At 32.2% G+C, this 22,027-nt stretch overlaps 2 protein-coding genes across 3 annotated transcripts in view; both read right to left on the bottom strand.

Moving 5' to 3' along the window:
• Window positions 1-1,494: 1,494 nt before the first annotated feature.
• Window positions 1,495-11,864, bottom strand: LOC130892182 (PHAF1 protein CG7083). Of its 2 annotated transcripts, XM_057797404.1 has the most exons (9): window positions 11,596-11,864; window positions 9,970-10,052; window positions 9,439-9,566; window positions 7,365-7,528; window positions 6,486-6,695; window positions 6,086-6,112; window positions 3,518-3,732; window positions 2,386-2,658; window positions 1,495-1,896 (listed from the first exon to the last, which is right to left on the bottom strand). In XM_057797404.1, exons 1-9 carry the CDS (start codon window positions 11,660-11,662, stop codon window positions 1,816-1,818), a joined length of 1,248 nt encoding a protein of 415 aa, XP_057653387.1. In that variant the 5' UTR covers window positions 11,663-11,864; the 3' UTR covers window positions 1,495-1,815. The 2 variants fall into 2 exon arrangements, with proteins under 2 accessions (XP_057653387.1, XP_057653388.1); XM_057797405.1 differs by lacking the exon at window positions 6,086-6,112.
• A 639-nt stretch (window positions 11,865-12,503) lies between these two features.
• Window positions 12,504-22,027, bottom strand: part of LOC130892854 (lutropin-choriogonadotropic hormone receptor) — a 46,124-nt gene continuing 36,600 nt past the window's right edge. The window contains exons 14-15 of the mRNA XM_057798530.1: window positions 17,583-17,969; window positions 12,504-13,115 (exon numbers count right to left, since the gene is read on the bottom strand). Coding sequence (XP_057654513.1) covers window positions 13,001-13,115; window positions 17,583-17,969 — 502 coding nt within the window. The 3' untranslated portion in view covers window positions 12,504-13,000. The remainder of the gene's footprint in view (window positions 13,116-17,582; window positions 17,970-22,027) is intronic.

Below are 22,027 nucleotides of genomic sequence, written 5' to 3'. Positions count from 1 at the left end.
TCCAGTAGAGTGGGGCTCACCATTAACGAGTTCAAAACAAAATATATGGTTATGTCAAGAAAGAGAAGAACTTTCCCGGGAGCTTTCGAAGTAGGCCGGTATAAGTTCGAAAATGTACCGTAATTTGAATACCTGGTGACTAAAAATAATGCCATGAAATAAAAGACGTGTGAAAGCGGGGGATAGAGTATACTTCAGTCTTCAATGACTACTAAACTCATGTTTACTGAATTGAAGAACGAAAAAGCAGATCTATCGCACAATTTTTCGCTCGATTGTCATGTGAGCTAACGAGACCTGGGTGTTGAACAACCGCGAGAAGATCAAACAACACGTCAACACGCCGAATATATGGACCAGTGTGCGTTCAGATCGTGTACCGTAACAGTACAAACACCGAGCTCTATCGGCTCTATGAAGACCCAAGCCTGGTGACAGAAGTCAAGAGGGCCAGACTCAGATGACTAAGCCACTTTGAGCGTAGGTGCAGGGGATGCGCAAAGCGTACCGGAGGGTCGGCGAATAGGATCTTCTGGAGCTACGTGTAAGAAAGTGGAGACGCCGAGCGTTGGACCGCGATGACTGAAGGAATATGATGGACGAGGCCAAGGCTCTTTGAAGGCCGTAGTGCCAGTAATGATGTGATGAATAAAAGAACTAAAAAATTCAAAAAATTCCGCCCCTTTTATAACTCACTCAATCATATATTTGTACGGTTTGGAAGTTTTTCAATTGACTTGTCTATTGATGAACAAATTTGGACGACATTTTTGCAAGATGTCCGTTTTAGATTCAAGATTTGGTGTATTTATTTACCAGTTCATACCTTACGCGGGAGCTGCATAAAAGAAAACTGATCTTTGTTGAATGTGATAAATTTTCAGATTCATAATATCTTCTTTGATAAATTTTTCGCTTTTTACAAATTGTTGTTTTTTTTGAAAGCCAAAATAGGCGTGGGGCTCCTATGACTCACTGTTTGAGGAATCCAATTACATTTCTTTGGTGAAATGAAACGATAATTCCTTTGTAACAGCAATCAGTACCCATTATAGTGTAGGATCTTTCAGTTCTGTACAATAAAAAAAGAGGCGCTAACCCCACAAGTAGCTATAATTTCAACATATAATAAATATGTCGGAGGGGTAGATTTTCACGATAATTGTGTAGTAAACTATAGATCTCGTGTGTTGGCCAATATTTATAAATACAATCGACAGAACTCTTGTAAATGTTTGGAAAATATACAATACTGTGAGATAGTAAAATGCCTCAACCAAATTTCAAATCATTTGTCGCAGTTCAACTTTTGAAAATGAACTTTGTGCCAAGGGTACTTCTATAAGAACCACCCAATGAAGTGAGAATTGAGCATACTGGGCATTTTATCGTTAGAATTGATTTAATAGTTAAGAACTTTTTTCAATAATACCACTTAACGCTTTAGACCATTGATGCTTATAGGCAACATCATTTATTTTGAGAAGTAACTAATTTTCTTTTTTTCTTTTTAAATATGAATATGTGTTACTTTAATTTTTTTTCTTCCCTTGACGGTAAATGGATCAATTAATGTGTAGTGTGATATATATTTGAAAGAAATCTTCCCATGTACTTATCCTGACAGTTATGGATAATATTGGAACACATGATCTTTTATGATACGTGACATACCATACAAATTATATTTTTCGTAAGTATATGATAAGAAGAATTATTTTAATGAGATAACTAAGCTTTTAAAACACAATCGTATATGGGGTTGGAATGCCAGTACCTGTTAGTGAGGACGAGGTAAGTGGCAGAGAGCCTCTGTCACGCTTGGCTATTTTCTTTTTCATATGGAATACCGTCACCATATAAAGTCAGTGAAGCTATGTAGTGATTCGGCATTACCTAAAACAAAAATAAAAAAATTATTATTCGAGTTACATTCAGTCGACTGTCCAAACGAATTATGAAGATCTTGAAGATTGGAATAAACCAGAACCAGAAGATGTTCCCCAAAAGAAATTTTTGAGGTGATCAGAACAAACATTGATTCGTAAAAAGCCACTGGCTTTAATTTAATCACTGGCGAAGTTTTACAACAACTACCAAAAAAAGCCATAGTAAAACTTACTGATCTTATCAACACATCATTCAAATTGAAGTATGTTACTAAGATGTAGAAAGTTGCAGAAATAATGTGACCAGAATGCTTAAGAGGATTGACCCCTTTGAGTGAGAAAGCAGAGCTTAGTTTCAAGTTTTCCAATCTTAGTAATTTAGGTTAGAATAATATTGCTCATTGATCTATTTCTGATCAGATTGTGATTTCACAAAACATTCCTTTCCAAAGGTGTTTATAACAAAAATCAAAAAGATATTTTCGGAGCTTCTTACCTCAAAAATAATATCTTGATATCCGTAACATAACGTGCTTCCAAAAGGATTTGTAGTATTGGTGGAACTTGCCCTATTTAAAACGACAGGTCTATCGCTTGGTGTTAATTTCTTACAAATATCATCCCAATGGGTATACGCATCAATATCAATATCATTTAACGTGAGATTAAACTCACAACGCATATACATATTGAAATTATAGTGACCCGGATAATTCGTATGCAACACTATTTTTTTGGCTGTATTAGTGTTTGCATCAAACAGAATATCCTAGAAAAAAAAATTAATTTAATTAGACCATCATTCTCATCTCATCAAATTCTCTACTTAATCCCTACATTGTTAAAAACAGAACTAGAAGTATTTTTATAAGGAGGATTTTTATTTTCAGACAAATTTAATGGGAGGAGGGTTTGTTTACATTAAACGTTTAGTTTACTGCTTCATATTGGCTATAAAAGCAGCTTACGACAGAAAATAGTGTAAATTGATACATAAGTGTCTAAATTTCAAATGAAAAGTCATAAGCTTTAATTTTTGTAAATAAATAACCGAACCCTGGTGTGTTACAATATGTTGCATTTGCTCTTGATATAAAGTGGAATAATCTGGACGATTGTACACGCACTTCAGTAAAAACAGGGACCACAAGAAGATGCCAAACAGCTGCACTCAAAGTGATTATAAATTTTGCTGAAGAAGCAGAAGAAGAAGTAGGTTGATGGGTGAAAAAACAGTTACTGAAATAATTTACAGGGGTAGAAGATAAGCAAAGATTTTCCTGTGAACCTATAAACAAAGATTAGAAAGCTAGTGAAGATACAACCCCCATTGAATATTAAAAAAAAAATAATCATCATTACCTTGAAGTTTGATTTGCTGAATTGCAATCTCCCCTTCAAGTAGGAATATTAAATTATGAAGTCCCAGTAATTAACATTTGATTATAAATTTTATTTTTGTATTATTTTTACCTGATTGCAAGTACATCCCCTATTGAATATTAATGAAAAATCTTGAATTGCAATGAACCCTTCAAGTAGGAAAATATCAAGTAACTAAGTTTTGATTATGAATTTTTCTTTTTTTATCATTTTTGCAGTTATGTCTATTATTAATTTCAACTTACCATTCCTAAGGTGAAATAATTGAAAAAATAATCACTCCTAATGGCAGTTATTTTACGATCGGGATTCGGGCTGTGTATCTTCATTTTGTCCTCGCTTTTATAAAATACTTTCGATGGTGCACCCAAAGCAGTCGATATTTCTTGTGTGGATTGACCTAGTAAAATTTCTCTTTCGAATTCTTGACTTACAGCATCGGATAATCGAGTAGACGATGCTAAAATAAATATTTTATTAATTATACAGTCTCCTGTATGTGTCCTTTTGGATATTAGTGTATATCGATATGAGGGATATTCAGGATAATGCGAAGGAAATGAAAAATGAACAAAATTTAAAAATATCAAACTTATTTATAAAAGCACAGGTTAGATATACCTCTTAAAGCAACTAACTGGTAGATACTCCTCAGGTATTAAAAAATATTCCAAATTATATTATAAATAATGTTTATTTTTTTTAATAAACTATATAAATATGCACCTATATACAAAAAAATATAGAGAAACTTTTAAAAATCCTAGGTGTACATTGTACAGAATATATTTATAAATTTGACACATGTTTGCTTTATATTATTTGACAATTCACTGTCATTTATTTCCCACGTGATTTATCAAATAAGGTTTTTCTTAGTTTTGGTTTTGTTACTTAGGGTCGGTATTATAAAGTTCGGTTGACCAAAAGTTGAGATTTAACTGTTGGTTCAAGCCGAATTTACGTATTATAAACGTTAGGGGTTGACTGTCGGTTGGTTCAACATTAACGAATGTTTGAGAATTGAAAGGTCATCTTAACTAGTTGAATTAGTTTGTTGGGAATTTATAATTCTAGTAATATTTGGATTAACATTTTGCTGTTCACACTATCATAAGCTCTTTTGAAATCAACAAAAAGGATCTGTGTTGGTATCTCATATTCATAACAGCCAGTAATCAGCTGTTTTTTATTAAAATATAATTGTAATTTATTTATGTTACTCAGATATCTGACTTGTTATTTCGAATAGAATATTCATTAGTTGTTTATTTTTTTTTTGTTAGAAGTTAGTTAATGTTGGTGTTTTTCTTTCTTAATAGGGGCATCCAACTTTTTAAATACTGATTAATGGTACCAAACTTCGATCTATTAAATTTTTAGTATATTTTTCTTCAATATCCCTAATTTTTGATGTGCTGTCAATTTTATTTTCATTCTTAAGATCCTCAATAATCAATTGATGTATATATATAAAGTTTAAACCTAAAAATGTGGACTACTTCATTTTAGTATCTAGTATTCTCAATGTGTTTTATAAATTTTTTGTCATCGACCCTCTCTACTTGGGCCAAATATTTTTTTTAACAAATTCACTAGCCAGAAAATAATTCTTGTCCTTATTTCATGTAAATCAATACTTCATCATCAAGCCTTTAAATCTTTTTGATATGGGTATCACTTATAACACTTTAAAGTTGTTTTTTGAGGTGGATTACTCCTCGTTTTATATTTTTGTTTTCTTTATAGTTTATCGTTTGTCTTGGCTGCTTTTTTTATTATTTTCCATTTCTTTCGGTTCCGACATTTTGCCCTCCATTTCTCTATATTGACTGCTCTTTTAATCTTTCTCGGCCTGCCTCTTCTCCTTGACCACAACGGGGTCCATTGCATTATTCTTTTGATCATTTCATTTGGTTTCCTTCTCATTATATGCCCAACCCAGTTGCGTCTTTATGCTTTTAAGTATCTAACTATATTTTTGTTCTCCAGCTCTTTCTCTATTTCTTCATTTTTCTTTGCTCTCTTTTCTCCCACCTCTCTTGTGTTTGGACCTGTTCTCGTTACCTTTCTCTCGGTTCTTTTAAGTTGTTCTTCTTCCCTTTTGTTGATTACTGTTGTTTCCATCATATACGTGATTACTGGTCTTATTAGGGTTTTGTACATTATTTTGTTTTGTTTAGTTATGTTTTTGTTCTTTAATAGGTTTTTGTTTTCCCATAAGATCGACAGCCTTTTTGTATCCTTTCCTTTATCCTGTCTCGGGTTGTTTGTCCCAATGTTATTCCTAGATAGTTAAAGATCGATACTGTTTCATAATTGTATTCTTTATCTTCCAGTTGGTTTGCTTTCTCTTCTGGTTTCCCCCCTATTTTCATAATGTATTTTGTTTTTACTGCATTTATTTCCAGTACGTAATTGCTTGCTTCCCCTAATTTTTTGTTTGCCTTTATTAATTCCTTCTGTCCATTTTCTATGATAGTCACATAATCTGTGTATGCGTGTTACATTTATTATGATGTTCTTACTATGTAATCCTTTGTGGGTCTCCCTGTTTGACAGTCAATAAAAATTATATGTATTTCTCATTTATATTCCATTGTCTTTTCTATTATTTAGTCTAGAGTGTGGATTGCATAGATAGTTAATCAATACTTGAACTTAATATATTTATAACGAAGATTCATAATATCATCTGGAAACAATACACAAATGATGATACAAAAATTGAAGGAAACACTACGTCTTATGAGTGTAAGTAAAAGCGAAACTCAAGCTCGGTTATAACAAGAACAAACACCAGTTGAAATTACCTTTTTGTGACCAAGGAAGAATTTCCGCTGTATTGAAGAAAACAACTAATTAATTACAAAAATTACCACATGGCTTTTTAAATATTTTAATTAAAAATATCAATTAATAAATGTCAAAGATAAACTCAAAAATCTAATTATATAGAAAAATTTTTCAGTAGTATACGAGGTTTGTAAAAAAATATTCACCCAAGAGACCCATTACCTACATTCATATTTAATCCAGAAAAAGAAGAATCAATTATTAACAATAATTTTTAATAAAAATTGAAAAACAATTAAAAAATATTAAATATTTATTATAACGTTTGATCAAGCTAAATTTTTGACACACAATAATGCGTATACTATTTATCTTTGAAAGATGTGTATAATATATATTTCGATATGAAGTACTTACATGCCATTAAATGTAATTTGAGTCCCCTAGTATACGATCTTCCTCTGAGTACTATGGCTTTTTTTAAATATATTTGTCCGTGATAACACGTCAATGGTAATTCAGGCGTAGGAAATTGATCATCCCAAAAACCACTATAAATAGCAAGACGTGATACTATAGGGGAATTACCTGCCTGAAATTGTAACGAACCCAAATTGTGTGAACTACCTGAAAGTCAATTTGATTGTAATAAAAAAAATATATAAAAGTTGTTTCGAAAAAAGGTAATCCCGTCTCTAGAATAGATAGAAAACTGAAAAATATTTAGGGTTTGCTCAGTAAAAAATTTTCGTAACGCCATCCGTATTCAAGATAAAGCGCGTTGAAGAAACACATTTTTTTACGATTTTGCTGCAACTACTGACAACATTGTATTGAAATTTTATACGAATATATTTTGGAATTTGATACATCAAATGAATTTGCTTTTATGTCTGACTCTCATAGAAGGCGCTAGTTATAAGGTTCGTACCAAGTAGTATTGAAAATAAATTTTTCAATATTAGATTTATTTCAAATGAACTTTTTTTTCTACAACGCCCTTGAATACGGGTGGCGTTAGCAAACCCCAAATATTTTTCTGTTTTTTATGTATCCTAGAGATAGGAACACCTTGTTTTAAAACACCCAGTATAAAAGAAAGTAATTGTTAAACATAACGTTTGAGAGTAATGAATCCTTATTGAGATATAAAACCGCTATCGAAAAATAGTAGGAGTTGATATAATTATAATTCTTATGAAAAATTAAGAAGGAAATAGATTTCAAATTTTCTCTCTTTTCTCATATTAGAAAACAGTATAGTCCAAGATGAATATTATATAAAAACTAACTTACCGGTTTGGAATTCTGACTCGACAGGAAAGTAAAATGATAGACCTCTAAAATTTAACATAAACATTTTTTTTTCAGAATCATAAACACCTGGATGGGTTGCACCAAATGAATGTTCAATTTGTTCTACACTAGGTAAAATTTCGGGCGAATTAAAATCTAGTCCACTAAAAATTAAATAGTTGTTACCGATACAATACTCCAAGATGTACAGAAGTGCAAAAAAAATAATTTTCTTCAATTTATCCATTTTTAAACTTCAAATATGTTATGGATGATAATTTGTCTTGCCAAATTGATGGCCAATTGATAGTTATTAAAATCAACCACAAAGTTATCAAAAGCACAAGGGTTAACTTATAATATTTATGAAAACAATTTAAAAATATTGCATCTAGTAACACTATATGCCATTATATCTTCACTATGGAAGCATGGAGAAAGGAAATATTATCATAGTATGAAACATAGATTATATCTAGTTTCCATACTTTTTGGTGAGATAGTTCTAGTATATTATTTTCTTTTAAATTTCTATACATATTAACTTTTGGAAGACCTTAACAAACACCTGTCTGTCAAGTGAATATTTAAACACTATAAAGAGTTATTCATATCTATTAGAAAAAATGTCAAAATTGAACACACTCTTAATGGCAATGTACCATAGCTTACAGTAGATTGTTTGGCCTTTCTGGTCGTTCTGCACCTATGTAGAAGCTATTTTTCTGGAGGATTTCTGTACTACTACCTTTGAGGTACCTAAACATTTTGCCTAAATGGACAGGAAATTCACAGGGTACTCCCCCATCTCATTCCATCTTTGATGCTCGATTTGGGGAATCATTTTGGCTTCTCCACCACTCTGTACATATACCTAAACGATATTTTGTGTATAATTCTGCATTTCATTGTCTCCAAAAAACATAGACTCTTCCCAAAGAAGGTTTTTTTTGTCTCATTTCTCATGGTATTAGCTTACTCCTTTGAGGTACAGAAGTATTTTGATGAAATGAGCAAACATTCATAGAGTAGATGCTCTGCTATTTCCATGGTTTGCTCGCAAAATCTACAGTTGTTGTCCTCTACCATGACTATCGTCTTAAAGTGATATTTGTGTAGTGACCTGTCAAAAGACTACAAGTTCAATTCTGTTTCTCAGACTTCTTAGCTGACATGGTTATGAAAATTTTGCATTCTCTTAGGTATGTATTGTTTATCCAATAAGATTACATGTGATCATTCAGCCATCCATTGAATTCATTATTGATTTTACATCTCATGAGGTCACAGATGTAAAATACAGAGTCGTTACCCCATTTGCACTCACTAGCCCTCAGGGTCTCCAAGACCGCTAGGTTATTGGACAGAATGTAAATGTGTTTTCTGACGAGCAACTCTAGCTGGAAGATGGTGCTTTCCCGCCAGAAAACGCCCAATACAGCACCTTGCACTAGTTTTGAACGATATGTATAATAGAGAGATGCATTTTGAACTATCGGAATATCTTTATTGACCACTTTGAATGAGATATCTGTATCCATTATCTGATGTATTTGGCCATTTATATGTCACTGCTATGTAGTTTTATCTCTAGAATATTTAGATAAACTGTCAGATTCCCTGATTTTAATTTTTCTGTCTGGATTAGCCTAAGGACGCCACTAAATATTTCTCGTTTCACTAAAATTTCATTATAATGCAATGAATTTTACTATACTGAAACAAAGATTAGAAACTGTGACCAAAATTAGAATCCTAAATAATTATAAACATTGAGGTTTGATAATCTGAATTATTTTTAGTAGGAAAATGTGTTTAAATTTGAATATTTGATTTAATATTTCTTTCACCATTCGTACTTACTTAGTAACTAATAATAATATTAATAAAAAACAAATAAATATAGTTGAAAACGTGTTAAAAATTTATTTTTCTTCCCACTACATTAATAAAAATCCTCCAGTAGTAACTGCTGGATTCTAATGATCAAAATCTAATAAATGCATCACTAAAAGACCTACTCATGAGATAACACAATGTTTAGTATGCAAAAAAATAATATATTTATACATACCAGTATTTCAATTTTACAGATTTCATTGAGTAAATTTCAATGATTTTGAGCCTTTGGGTTATGGGATCAAAAAACAATCTTATTCCATCATGAGGTAAATTTATAACTAAATCAGCTTCTAGAGGCTTCTGAAAGTTACCAAATTTTTGTTTAAAGATAATATAATTCAGAAGCCTTATATTGTTATATGTCAGTTTAAGTTTAAATGAAAAATCATGAAACTACAACTATATTCAACCAATAATGAATATGTAGAATTATCATCATATGTGACATATAATTTAATCTTTTAAGTGAAAAGGAAGTGACAAAATCCATATTGTCCAAATAAATAAAACAAGATGATCAAATGAAGACCAATTCTCAGGATAGTAGAATTATTTGTTGGAGAGAAAAATAACTTTGACCAAATAATTTCATACCTAGACACTATTTATAAAATGCTGCTTCTATCCATAGATGTGTACAAAGATTCAAATTATGTCACAATTATTGAACATGTTTTTTTGATGTATTTAGTTGTATACTTACTTTCTCACTATACAAAACTTGAACACCTTTAATAATACCAAGTTGAGATTGGACTATGGCAACAGCTTGTGAAAAATGCATCCCTACAAAAAAATAAACATTACATTAAAATATTGAGAAAAAGTGATGTACAACATTCTAGAAATATATATCAAGTGGGGATTGCATTTCCCACCCTTAAATATAGGAGAGGATCTTATTTAGTCAGGATAATGGTAAAGACGAGTGTATGTAACCAGTCTTATTTCAATATACTTCAATAAACAAATTATAACCTTAATACAGTCTTTATCATTTTAATAAATCTGTCATTAGAGTACAAGCAACAAGTGAAATTTTCTACATCTATATTTCTATGGTACTTTAAACTCTAGAATGTGATTGTCAAAATCTAAATTTGTGGTGAAGTTTCCAATCTCCTTAGTTACTTTTCTTGTAAAATTTTTCCAGTTATTTCAAAGTTATTGTGAGCAAGCTAAGTTGGAATTTCTGGAACCACCAATAAATTGGTGGTACTAAACACACTGTTTACACCATCACTACACCAACACCCACGCGCGTTTCAATATTCATGTTATCATATAACTTTTATTTTATCCCTACTTTCAATAAATTTTTCTTTTCAATTTCAGCCTCAAAGCCCTCACAATATTATTTTGTGTATTCATCTTTACACATTTGAAAATATTGTTTTTAATTGCTGTTCTTCCTTATGCAGAATCATCCAGGTGGTTAGGATATTAAAGGTCATGTTGTTTTGTAGTAACTGGTTAAAGAGACTTTGAAATATACCATGAATTTTGTGGCATATTGGATAAGTAATCTGTATGGGTTACATACTTTAGAGCTTATTGATACATGATCCTGCATAACAATTATTTGTGAATCTTTGATAAATTGCTAGTCCATTTTCAAAACCAATTCCCTGTGACGAACTTTTCAATTTATTTTTAAATCAGTGTTATTTTCTAATTGCCTTTTGGGGATAATCAAAACATTATAATTATAATTTTATTTATAATTTTGATGTTCCAAGATATAATGGAAGTACAGAAAAGTGGTTATTAATACTTAATAACTTTTCAGTATTATCAAGAATGGCAGCAAGCATCAAATAAACAAATTGTTTGAAAGAAAAAACATAGAGTTGACAATTTTTTTTTCAATTTTCAATCGATTAAAAGATATTAAATATAAATAATGCTTATTTGAATCCCATTGTTCCGACCAAATGATAATGAAATCAACCAATTAAGTAGAATCATATTGATATCACTAATTATTAAGTATTACTTTTAATAATCAATAACTAATATTGAATACATTGAATTACTGTGCGTTACACTAAATGGAAGTTTCAATTTTTTTATGGAATTATTTTAATTATATTATACAGTCTAAATTGTGGAAGTTTTTCCTGTTTGGACAACGTATTTAAATGATCAATCATTTTCTCAAAGTTATCAAATAATATATGTATAATCGCATACACATATACCAAAAATCCAATAGTTTGAACATTTATAAGCATGACAGTATCAAAAGTTCTCTATTTGAATTCAAAGGGGTATGTAACTTATTACACAATTACAAAAATAATCATTTAAAGAAAATGACGAAGCTTACCTAATATAAATTCCCATTGGTCAATGCAGCCTAAGCAACGTTCTGGTATAACTTCAAGGGTTAACATTGTATTTTAACCACTATCTATCAGATACTATAAAGATAACTATTCCCTTTTAATTACGTTTTGGTTTATTTGACAATTCTTTGTCCAAAATAAACTTTTTGTCAGTCTTCTGTCAAGAGCCCAGCTGTATTTCAGTTCTACCAATATATCAGTATGTCCAGCTTGACATAACATAAGTATGATACTGGTTGCGTATATCTTTTATTTAATGTATTATTTGGAATTTATCATATGTATATTGTTACAAAGAGGTACATTAAATTTCTAATTTGAACTTTTCTTAAAGAATTTTAATTGAATTATTCAGTGACGTGAGAAAATTGATATTCGGCAGTAAACATAGACAACACTTCCTTTCAAATTGTTAAGAGGATTGCATATTATGCTGCATGTACGTTAATCATAGAGTTATTATTAAAATAAACAGAGCGAAGTGTGTGAGCTTGTTCAAGATGACCACAACTGCTGATAAAGAAAAATAGAACATCTGTATACTAATCTCTACCTCTCTATTCTGATTGGATCGCCATGACGTCGAAGTTTCGAGTATAGGAACAGCATAGGAGGAGAATAGTTTTTATTTTATGTGCGAGTGAAGGAAAGTAGAACGTGGTGAACTGATGCCCTTTCTCTCTCTTCCAATAGTATAATTCCACTCTATATTTAATATTAACTCTATGACGTTAATACGTGTTGATGAGTAATGTATTTGATTTTTTTTAAAAAGACATTTCTGTTTTTAATTGAAAATAAAAGAAGAAAATTGAGCCCTCATTATTTATTTTTTGCGTAATTTAACAGAAGGTATATGCTGAAACAGGTGCAAATAAAAACAAAATTACGTAGTGCACGTATATTTTTTTAAATAAAACTAATGCTATAAATATCAACATTTCAATATAAATTTTATAAATATATTATAAATCATTTTTTTAAAAAATAGTTTCCAATGCTTTGTTCTGAAATGAATACACTGAGAAAAGTTTTTTATACGTGGAATGCAATAAAATGTATATATGTTTAACTTAGTTGTAAGGAACTAACGAAAAACCTAATTTTCAATGTGTAGTTATGAAAAACGACGGAAATCATTGCATCTAGCTGTCTATTACATTTATAAACTCTTTCTAAACAATTTACAGCTTTATAATCGGAAGACATATTCATTTTTCCCAGTGTAGTTCTTCGAACTTGTTCTCAGTGTATTATGTGAAACATTTACTCTATGTTTGTTGTTAAAATAACAATTTTGTTTTTAAAAATATCAAATTATTTTAAATGAAAGACTTGGAATTGTTTGCTTCATAAAATTCTTTTCTTCAGTCTGTCTCTCAGTGTTTATGTTATGTTTGGAGTTAATCCATTTTCTAAGGTTTTTTCAGTTCCATTTCTTGTTGATAGTAAAACGCATCCGGTTTTTTCTTTAGTATGTTCTTTATGACACACTTTACACCTACAAAATAAATTAATCGAATCCACAACATAGATATCAACAACATATTAATTGGAATATCTGGAACCGGTGGCGATATTCATACTAAATATACTAATTACACCAACACTAACAATTATACTGTCTGACGCGCGTTTCGATAACCAAGTTATCGTCTTCAGAGACTGAAGGTAAACTTCAGTTATCGAAACGTACGTCAGACAGTATAATTGTTAGTGTTGGTGTAAACAGTATATTCAGTATGAACATATTGATTCACTAGACAACTAGAAATAAATTGACGACCAACAGTTTTGACGACGTTGCCACGTTGTAATTTTTCTCAGTTATTGACATAAAATTATATCTTAAGTTGATTATGGTTGCATTCAATGGATATTTAGATTTTGTCCATTAGAAAAAGATCTTTTATGATTAACGTCAACAAGTGGGGATTTTTGATTCGCTTTCTTAATAACATTTACACTGCTACTTCCACTATTTTTTTAACGGAAGGAAAGTAGCAAAACATCTATTAGGACTAACGTCAGTCAATGGGGATTCGCTTTTTAGAAAAGTTACATGGACTGCTATTCCCATCCTTATAGCAAAAGGAAAGTGACAAAATATCTATCACACTATGTATGTGTGTTGTGATTAGGGTGTCATGTATACTTGCACCCAATGGATATCTTGTGAACTGTGACACTGGGGATACTCAGTGTTTATAGCTGATCTATGAATCTCACTTCTTTAAGAAAATTCAGGATGTGTGATGGCTCTTGCTGCTGGAGATTTTCGTCTTTTATTTCAGGTGTAGAGCTCTGGAATTCCGTAGTACCTGATACTTCGAGAGAATGTGGACAGAGGTTTCGTCCTCTACGTAGCCGAACCTGCACGTTTTCTATTGGCTTTCTTAAAAACAGTTCGCTACTCCTAGTTTTCCAGCAGAAGGAAAGTGGAAAAGTATCTATTAGGTTTGTCGTCAACCAGTGGAGGTTTTCCATTCGTTTTCTTAAAAACAGTTTCATGTACTGCTACTCCTATTCTCTCAGCATAAGGAAAGTGGTTTGTTTTTCGATTCGCTGACTTAAAAGCATTTACCCAGACTCCAACTATTCTTCCCCGGCAAAAGGAAATTCGCTTTCTTATAAACTGGAATTTAATTTGTCAAAAACCGGCTCAAATTCATGAATACCTAATCTTTTTACACTTCAATCATTAAATAAGAATTTTTTTATTATTATACTGCACTTTTACAATTTACTCTATAACCAGAGTAATAAGTAAGTTGTCTTTAAGTCACTAAAGTGAGCCAGGAACCATCCATTGACAATATTTAGAGTATTTATTGTAGGCGATATTTTTTTCAATCTTCTCTTTGCTAATGGTTGGTTGAATAGATTATTTATTGATTCATTGTTATGATCATTGGATCGAATTTTATATATTGTAGAATAGTTCTTTATCACATCTTTGATTAGTGGGATGCTCAGATCGTTATAAATTGTTTGGTTAGTATCTACCGAACATACGAAATGTTTTGGATTGGAATGTTTGGAGTATCTTCGTATTTGAAGGTTTACTGCAGCCTCATAGTTCCATCCCATACGACCAGAATGGTATGAATATAATTTTGTAGATGAGTCTTAGTTGAGAACTTTTGTTGAGTACCCAGTGTATATTTTTTAGTTTCAATCTAACTGTTTTCTCTTGTTTTTGATATGTGTTTTCCATGTAAGCTCTCCATCTAAACGCAACCCTAAATAATTGACAACTGATTTTATCGGAATATTATTGATGAACATTTGAGGACAATCAGATTTCTTGTTGTAAGTATTATTTGTTTTGATTTACTGGCATTGACGTTAATTTTCCACTAATGGAGCTAGTTTTGTAACAAATTTAGATGATATTGTACAGTTGGGTCTATTCTTCTACAATAGCCTTCGTGGAATAAACTCGTCAATACTTCTTCTGATAAATTCTAAATATATGTAACGAAATCTTTATCGAGCTATCAATTACTCTTAGCAAAGCTTTCCTGAGTATGAGCTACAGCATAATGAAGTTCCTGCGTTAGTGGCTTCGATAAGATATACCGGGTGCTCTTTAGATAAACTACATGCAACTGGCTAATGGGTTTACTCGATATTAATCGCAAGTTTATTGGTATTGACTGTTATTACGACAATTTTATGGGATTGACGGCATACTTTATGGATATTAGTTGAATTGGCAACTAAATTTTACGTTGTTTGTACTCCAGATTATTGTGAAAGTGGCTGCTTTCTTAAAATTCAAAAAGTAATTGAGTCTAAAAAACGAGATGTTTTAAATGAATATTTGTTCAAAGAATTTAGCAATCATACATTAAATTTATTGAATAAATCGAATAACTACGAATTGTAATATATAAAGACTAACATAAGCCCGAAAAACGTTATATTAGAAGAGAATTTAGAAGTATTATTCAGAAAAATATATATGACAAATATGAAAAGTGAGTTATTTAGATAAATTTCGGCATAAAAGTTAAATAACAAGTAAGCCAAACAAAATACTTCATACTCTATCTAATTATTCTTCAGAATAACTGGGTAATGTATAAGTAAATACCTGATGATAGACGCAGGGGAATCGAATAAACAATTATTAATTTTATTATATTGTTTTTAAATATAAATAATCTCTGGAAAAAACGTTTTTTATTTATATACGACTGATTAGTTGCTATGAAGGTATCGTGTTTGGAACGTCTGCTGTGAGTATCAGATAGAGAAATGGGACTAGAACGCCTCCCTGAGGCACTCCAGATTCTATCGTAAGCTTTGACTTGAAAGTAGTGGTCGGAGATATCTTATATATTAAAAAAAATTAATGATTTCCATTCCGAGTCCGTTCAGGCGTTCTATCCAATCGATTTGCTTAATTTTTTTTTTCAATGAAAGGTATTGATGCACAAATCAGCCATCAACACTCGCTGAAACACCTTCTTTCTTTTGAGTTTCCGAACACTTAAATCGGTTGAGTTGGAGAGGAGCTACGCGCGGAGATTCAATGTGGAGTTATGGATTTTTGTAGGTTTTTGGCAATTTTTCTACATTCAAAGATCTATATCTCAGGTTCTAATACAGTTATAGAGTTCGTTTTGGTTTAAGAATACTCGCTGAAATACTTTCTTTCTTTTGAGTTTTTGAACACTTAAATCGGTTGAGTTGGAGAGGAGCTAGGCGCGGACTTTCAATGTGGAGTTATGGATTTTTGTAGGTTTTTGGCAATTTTTCTACATTCAAAGATCTATATCTCAGGTTCTAATATAGCTACAGAGTTCGTTTTGGTTTAAGAGCACTCGCTGAAACACCTTCTTTCTTTTGGGTTTTTGAACACTTAAATCGGTTGAGTTGGAGAGGAGCTAGGCGCGGAGATTCAATGTGGAGTTATGGATTTTTGTAGATTTTTGTCAATTTTTCTATATTCAAAGATCTATATCTCAGGTTCTAATACATCTACAGAGTTCGTTTTGATTTAAGAACACTCGCTGAAACAGCTTCTTTCTTTTGAGTTTTTGAACACTTAAATCGGTTGAGTTGGAGAGGAGCTAGGCGCGGACATTCAATGTGGAGTTATGGATTTTTGTAGATTTTTGGCAATTTTTGTACATTCAAAGATCTATATCTATATATATACAGAGTTCGTTCTTTTCTATTATAATGATTTCTGATACTTATTTAATGGATTCGATGCGAGCGAAGCCGCGGGTAAAAGCTAGTAAGATTTTAAAATAAAGAAAAGTTGTTCCATTAAATGTGGCTTCAGTTTGTAGAGGAGACCATCATGCCAGACTTTGTCGAACGCCTGTTGTAAGTCGAGAAATACACCAGCACACATCTTTTTTTCTTCTAGGGTTGATTAAAAGAGAATGAAACATTACTTTTCGAATCTTTTTTTAATGAATTAATAATCAATCTCGATTCCTTGAAATAAATAATTTCTGGTTCTTTTAAACCAATTATTTTTTTTTCAATTCTTCTAAAATAATCAAAAACCATTTTCAAACCTTAAAACATCGATACTTTTGGAGCCATTAGAAGCAGCCAAGAGAATATTTAGTCCATTTAGATGTTTTGCTACTTTCTTCACCAAAGTACCTAGTAGTTCTAGTAACTGTATGGTCTAGGAGTGGCTGGAATCATAGCTAATCATGTCTATAGACAAAACTTAACGTAAAAGCTCTTTATGGCATAATGAAGATGCGGTTAGTGTGAACCCCTGTATTTTGTTATCCGAAATAACGAAAAATCTTGGAACGTCTCGCTACCAAGATGGTTTCTAGAGAAAAAATAATTTATTTAGTAAGCGAAAAGTGATTTTAGTAACCAATTTTTATGATTCTGAAAAAATATTAAAAAAGGTGATTTTTTAATAACTGATTATTTTATCGCCCCATTTTGATTATTTAAAAATTTAATAAGTTTAGTGACTCACCTCGATATCAACTTCATGAAGTCGTGCCTATACTGAGCCGTCATTACAGCGTACAAATAAGGATTGGCGCATGCGTTCAAAGGATAAAAAAATACCAACAGTATTTTCGATTTTGTTACTCCGATTAGAGGATATCCTGCCAGAGCGGTCAAACCGAAAAACGCAATCGGCGCAACCGTAGCAAAATCAACAAGTATCAACAGCGACATCTTTTTAGCGATGGTCATTTCTCCTTGAGTACTGGCTCTTCTCGTCTCGTAACCGAGACTCAAATAAATTTGAACGTAACAAAATACTATTAAAGCAAAAGCTGATCCGTTTATAAATATAACAGTGTACAAGTATATTTTATCGACGATTCGTTTGCTTTCCATCGGTAAACAGATGCTAAAATATAAAAAAAATATTATAGAGAAAAGATTTTTTTACTTGTATCCATGCCAGTTCGGTTTTTCCTCACTGTTATTGTCTAATTTGCATCTCTATTTCATGTTTACTTGCATATCAGTTAAAAAACAAATAAAGACAGGAAAAAAAACAGGAAAATAGTGAAAGGAAAGTACTAGAATAGTTGTAGAAGAATTCCTTGGAGTCAAAACAATGCTACTCCCACAATTCTTCAAACTAAAGAAAGTTGATGGATGTTTAAGATATAAGTGTCGTAAAGATTCATATTACGAAATGAGTTGGGAAACAATTATGGCTTTAAATAGATTTTCATTTCTTTTTTTATGCCTGAGTTTTGATAACCTTGAAAATACACAAGCAGGACTTCAATTGGTTAAACTTGCCGCTATAAGGGCAGTGTTTGACAAATTTGTTTCAAACTGTCAAGAAGCATATACACCAGGACAATATATGACAATTGATGAGTCTTTCCGGTACATTCCATTCCGAATAAGCCTGCCAAGTATGGAATCAAAATCCAGGCAACGGTAGACGCTGGCACTTTTTATATCTACAATATCAAGTGAGTAATAAACTTATCGACATAGTACAAAGACTTGTAGCACCAATTTCTGGGAGTCATCGCAATATTACTTTTGATAATTGGTACAGCTCTTATGAACTAGTAAATACGTTGCGTGAGACTTCAGTGGGAACTCTCAGAAATACAAATTTTATTAGCCTTTTTGCAGATAAAGAACAGGAAACCAAAGTCATCAATGTTTGGATTCCAAAAACTTAATACCATAGTTTGTTACGTTCCAAAGAAAGGTGAAAATGTGATCTCCTCCCTTCATCACGATGACACAATCGATAAATCCACTGCTGACAAAAATCTACCAGAAATCATCAGATTCTATAATTTCACGAAGGGAGGAGTGGATACAGTGGATGAATTATCAGGAAGTTATAGTGTAGAACGTAACTGCAGACGGTGGCCGCTAAGAATTTTTTTCGCTCTAATGGATTCAGCTGGAATAAATTCCCAAATAATATACAGAGGAAATACTAATGATATTTCCGAGAAACGACGGATATTCCTTGAAGAACTGGGACTTGCACTAGTTCAATCAACTTTGCAAGCAAGAAAAAATCTAAGATCTAAGCCTCGAGATTTTCGGTATATTTGGGAAAACAGAGCCTCCAGCAGCTAAAAAACAAAACACCAGACAAGGAAGATGTCAAGAATGTCCCAGAAGTAAAGACAAAAAATCGAATTACACTTGTGACACATGCGGAAGATTTATTTGTTTGAATCACCTACACTTCTTTTGCGAAAGTTGCTGCAATTTGCGGAATGAATAACTTTCATAGATGTCGTAATTTTTTTGTAGTAAATACATCTAAAAACCTACTTCAAGTACAAAACTAAGAATATCATTTTTTTCCTTTTTTCTTCGTGTTTCTAATTATGGGGTACATCAGATCCCACCTGGGTGATAATGTGCAGTTTTTCGACCTGGCTGATGCAGGGTTAAAGATAGTTAGATGGAGAGCTACTCCTATTCTTCCAGGAAAAGCAAAGTGACACAACATCTATATCAGGACTATGATTAGGGTGTCATGTACAATGATCTATTAATCCTACTCCTTTTAGAAAGTTAAGGATGTGGGATGACTCTAGCTAATTAGGTTGAACCAAAGGATTTTCTGTGTCCCCTTTTCTTGCTGTAGGATACTCAGTGTTTACAGCTGATCTATTAATCCCACTCTTCAGTTTAGGATGTGGAATGACTCTAGCTAATTAGGTTGTTGTGTAAAATGCGAACCAAAGGATTTTCTGTGTCCCCTTTTCTTGCTGTAGGATACTCAGTGTTTACAGCTGATCTATTAATCCCACTCTTCAGTTTAGGATGAGGGATGACTCTAGCCATGGTGTAATAGAGACAAGGTGTGTTCTCTCCGTAGACCAATTTTCTCCCTGTTCTGCGCACTTCCAAAACGCCGTCATATTGCCATGCAATCATAATATTGTTGTTTTGAAAATAATAACCTAGACAAAAGTGTCGCGCAGAGCTATACACTTGCGGATTTTTATTGTAAATCTTACAGACAGCATAGAATTTTAATAATTGTAATAATAGTCGATATGATGTGGAAAAATAAGATAGTTTTGCAAAAAAATGGACTTTCTGTTTACGAGTGAGTTATAACTTGTGCAGTTGCGAACGTTTGTATTAAATACAGTTGATTGAAAATATGCCAGGATGCTCTGTTGCTAGCTGTAATAACTGGAATGGAAATACAAAAAATCAAAATATCAAGTACTTTCCATTTCCCAAAGATGGTGATATTCAACAAAAATGGATTGATGCTTGCAATTCCAACAAAGAAATTGACCTCAAAAATGGTTTGGAAATAACTTTTTAATTCTAAAATATATTGCATACTTGTTGATGTTAAAAGTGATAATGAATTGCAGGGCGTATCTGTTCATGCCATTTTACGCCGGATTGTTTTGAGGATACTAGCTATTTGAACAGTATATACCTATTTTAAAGCTACAAAAAAATGCTATACAGTTTCAGTGAAGAGAACAGAGGTAGAAAACGCAAAAGTAATTGTGTGAGAGAAAATGATTTTAGAAGTTTACAAAAGAGAGCACGTAGCTCTAGTTTTTCAAGTTGCAATAGGAAAGAAAATGATATTTCACTAGATCTAACAAATCAGACTGTGTGAGTGATATTTTAGAGTAATTTAACATAATAGTAATTTTTTATCAAACGAAGATTTTATTTTTACCAAAGCTGCAAAGAAAGTCAACGATAACACTCCGTTAGAATTTAAAATACCTACGGACGCTTTAATGTACTTAGTTGGGACTAGAACCTATATTAGATTAAGAGAATTGAATAAATTGAGACAGCAATCAAACCCAACTATTCGATCATCTGCGGGAACTGCAACAACTCGAAAATACATAAGTTCAAACTCAAATTCTATATTTTCTTAATTCAAACATTGATTGACATGAAAAAAAAAACAAACAAACAATAAATGAATGTAATTCCGTCATCATAGCATCCAGCATATAAATTCGTGCAGTCTTGTGATTGGCTGAATTTCCAATGTGGCGGCGTTTTGGGTTTTTATCATTGGTCGTGCGCAAGAACACACCTTGACTCTATTACACCATGACTCTACCTTCTAGATATCTTCGTCTTCTAATTCATACGCTCCCAGGTGTAGTTCTTTGGTGTTCCGAAATGTGAAACTTCGAGATATTGTGGATAGGCCTGTACCTTAATCTACTGTTCTACATAATTTCCGTGAATATTGAGGCACTTGTCATAACGTGACACCAGCTTTTGAATACCCTCCTCATAAAATTCAGCCGCCTGACTTGTTAACCATTGTATCACAACCGTTTCGACTTCGTTATCGTCTTGAAGACGCTGACCGCCCAGGTTTTCTTCAAGTACAGGAACAAATGGTAGTCGCTGAGCGCCAGATCAGGGCTGTAGGGAGGATGATCTATAGTTTCCCATTGAAAATATTTGATGAGATCTTTGATCCGATTAGCCACATGTGGACGGGCATTCTCTTGCAGCAAAACGATACCTTTACTCAACTTGCCACGTCTTTTGTTCTGGATTGCACGACGCAGATTGTTCAATGTCTCACAATAAGACGTTGCTTTGATTGTCTCATTAGCAATACTCCTTTTCTGTCCCAAAAAACTGTGCACATGATTTTGAGGGCAGAAATTGTTTGCTTAAACTTCACTTTTTTGGGTGATGATGAATGTCGCCCTTCCATGGATTGTTGCTTCGATTCTGGTGTGACGTAGACCACCCATGTTTCGTCACCAGTAACAATTTAGTCTAAAAAATCTTCACCTCCATTGTGGTACCGCTCAAGGAAAGTCAATGCACTGCCTAAACGTTGGATTTTATGCAAATCCGTCAACATTTTTGGAATCCAACGTGAACACAATTTCCGGTATTTCAAGTTCTCGGTCACAATGCGATACAAAACCCTACGAGAATATTGAGGAA

The sequence above is a fragment of the Diorhabda carinulata genome, chromosome 4 (assembly GCF_026250575.1).
Source record: "Diorhabda carinulata isolate Delta chromosome 4, icDioCari1.1, whole genome shotgun sequence".
Lineage (NCBI taxonomy): Eukaryota > Metazoa > Arthropoda > Insecta > Coleoptera > Chrysomelidae > Diorhabda > Diorhabda carinulata.
This window is presented reverse-complemented; position numbering and strand designations above follow the sequence as displayed.

What these genes read in the sequence shown, in the direction of transcription:
- LOC130892182 (XM_057797404.1), bottom strand. Translation starts at nt 11,662, where the DNA reads ATGTTAACCCTTGAAGTTATACCAGAACGTTGCTTAGGCTGCATTGAC. An exon ending in CAAATTACATTTAATGGCAT is followed by an intron (nt 6,113 to 6,485) that starts GTAAGTACTTCA and finishes TCTTCAATACAG; the next exon opens with CGGAAATTCTTCCTTGGTCA. An exon ending in TCTTCCTTGGTCACAAAAAG is followed by an intron (nt 3,733 to 6,085) that starts GTAATTTCAACT and finishes TATTTATTTTAG; the next exon opens with CATCGTCTACTCGATTATCC.